This window comes from Penaeus vannamei, chromosome 8, assembly GCF_042767895.1.
Source record: "Penaeus vannamei isolate JL-2024 chromosome 8, ASM4276789v1, whole genome shotgun sequence".
NCBI classification, from domain to species: domain Eukaryota; kingdom Metazoa; phylum Arthropoda; class Malacostraca; order Decapoda; family Penaeidae; genus Penaeus; species Penaeus vannamei.
The window spans coordinates 23,968,295-23,970,794 of record NC_091556.1 but is presented as its reverse complement, the minus strand read 5'-3'; the positions used below and the strand labels follow the sequence as shown (position 1 = coordinate 23,970,794).

The following is a 2,500-nucleotide window of genomic DNA, read 5'->3' as shown; positions in this document are numbered from 1 at the left end:
TCAAAATTACTTTTGGACTTCTTCTTCCACTTACTTAACATGGGTACTATATTCAACTGTATAAAAAGGTACTAAAAGCCTATTAGTAGTAGGTAGACAATAAGTGGCAGTAACCTGAGGTGATGCAACCCCTTTTGTAATGGGCATTTCCTCTTCAACAATGCTGTGTCTTAGTCTTTTCATACAACTAACTTGTTATACATCCAGTCCAACCTGAACCACCAAAGACTTCTGATGCTTCCATCTACAAGTATTTCTTCAACAGTTTTCCTCTTCTCTTCTGTATGGTAAAAGTATACAGACCCTCAACATGCAATGCAATCAGTGATGTTGCCAGTTTGAAAGGGATTACTATGTATATTCTCAAGTGGACTTTAAAAAAGTTGCATGCTTTCTTTTTTTCTAAGAAATTAACTGCTCACACCTCTAAATAATTCATGTGGAGGTTCTTAAATGATTTGCTTCATTTTGTACTCCAATGTTTTATATTATATCATTATCACATGGTCAGGTAATTCAAGATCTTCATACGACTGATTCTGATGATTATTAATTTGTGTCACATAAGCATCAACTGACAAAGAGAAAGGGAATAAAGAAGGGAAGAGGAAAAAACCCTCATGTATAATAATTTCAATTAATACAGAAGTTATCAAAAGGGAAGTAATATACTTCTCTCCAAATGACTAGTGTCAACATTTTTGACACACACCTTGGTGCTGAACATCACATATCCTCAATGCAATAAGAGGCATACATCACGATAGAACTTACTCAAAGACTCAAACACACTTTTCAATCTCCATCATACCATTATGCTATCTGATATAATATATTGAGGTAAATAATAAATTAATATACAATATTGGATGGTACTTGGAAAATATGGTCCTAAAGCAATGATGAAATTGGAGGAAATTTTTTAATGTGCTCAACCAAACAATCTACCATGACAAAATCAATGGTTTAGTACTATATCATATGTAAGTCTTCCTCTTTCTGGATGCAGAGTGTATAATTCAAAACTAAGAATTTTTCTTTCCCCATTCTGGGTCTTGCCTGTTTGTGTAGTAAATATGTAAAAGCAGTAAATCCTCAAAGGGCCATCCCTGCTTATTGGTCCTCTTCAAATTACATAATCCATTTAAGCATAATTCATTCTCAAGAAAACAACAAAACATATATGAAGATTCAGGTACTACGAACACATAAAAATCTAGAGATAAAAAAATCATCAGCCTATTCATCAGTCTCCTACTTTGCATCTGTGTTAAGATGCTCATTGCTGCATTCCTCTATTACCAATATATTAATAATGCATAAGGAGGGTCTAGCAGTTACCTTACAATGAAATTGTGCACTTTGGTGGGAGAGAAAAGTGGTTAGTTTAGGAAGAGAAAATGAGAAGGGAGAATGAGAATAGGAGGAACAGAAAGAAAGGTATAATGCAAAATGGAATGATAAGAGGATAAGGTGAAAAGGGCATTAGAAATAAAAGGTTATAGTTAAAACTAAGAAGAGGCAGAAATACAAGAAAATTGTATGTGTATAATGTCACCAATACATCAGGAGGTCAACCCAATGCAAAGTGAAACCATTCAACCAAGCATGAGAAATGAGCTATTATAAAACCTAGTGGCCTCACTGTGGCATCCTCTCCCTCTCTCTCTCTCTCTGTTTCCTTTCTATAAACATTGTCCATATCCTCTTGACATGTTAGTTGAGTGTCCCCTTGCACTGTGCTGCTCCACAAAGACAGACAATCTTCTCTTCCTCAATTGGGAACTTGTAGTCATATGTGATCTCTTCACCACAAGCAATTGGCTGCTTCGAGTATATGACAATCTTCTTTTGCGTTTCAACGGAGATAATTTTTGCATAGCAGTTTGGCTGAAAGAAGTTATAAAATTAAATCAATAAAGGTAAATATCAATGTAAATTCACTGAAATCTTTTCCTATAGCATTCGATTTCACTCAAAATTCTATCTGATTAACTGACATAGAGGTTTCTTTTGTTATCTAATGCTCAAAAATAAAATTCATTATATTTAATAATTCTATGGCCTTTAGAGAATTATAATACATGCCCTATCAGACTGATGCACTTTCTCATGATGAAAAGTCAAAAATAACTTTCTCAGTTATTTCTATAAATATGGATCATTTGTCTTCCTTTCTAGAGAAAAAAATAATTCTACAAGATGACAATGTGCCAACCAAGATGAAACAACAATCTTAATATTTTAATATGGCATCTTGTAAGTGTGGTACCACCTTAGAAAGTGTTACTTTAGATTACATAATGTTTTAACTGTCATCTACTTTCTTTCATTAGTGGATCACATGATCATAAACCCATGACAGATAATACCGGCAACTTATTTAAAGATACTTTCATTTTTATACATTAACCCCTAAGATTCAAATGTGACTATCATGACCTGAAAAAAATTGTTTTTCTGGGTAGGTGACATGTACATGCCATCATGGGAAAATTTG

General features: G+C 33.6%; 1 protein-coding gene across 2 annotated transcripts in view; it reads right to left on the bottom strand.

The window, feature by feature from the left end:
• Nucleotides 1-623: 623 nt before the first annotated feature.
• The window catches only part of LOC113804461 (histone-lysine N-methyltransferase SETD1), a 61,254-nt gene continuing 59,377 nt past the window's right edge, over nt 624-2,500 (bottom strand). For both annotated transcript variants that reach the window (XM_070124436.1, XM_070124435.1), the window contains exon 20: nt 624-1,890. In XM_070124436.1, the coding sequence (XP_069980537.1) occupies nt 1,717-1,890 (174 nt within the window). In that variant the 3' untranslated portion in view covers nt 624-1,716. The remainder of the gene's footprint in view (nt 1,891-2,500) is intronic.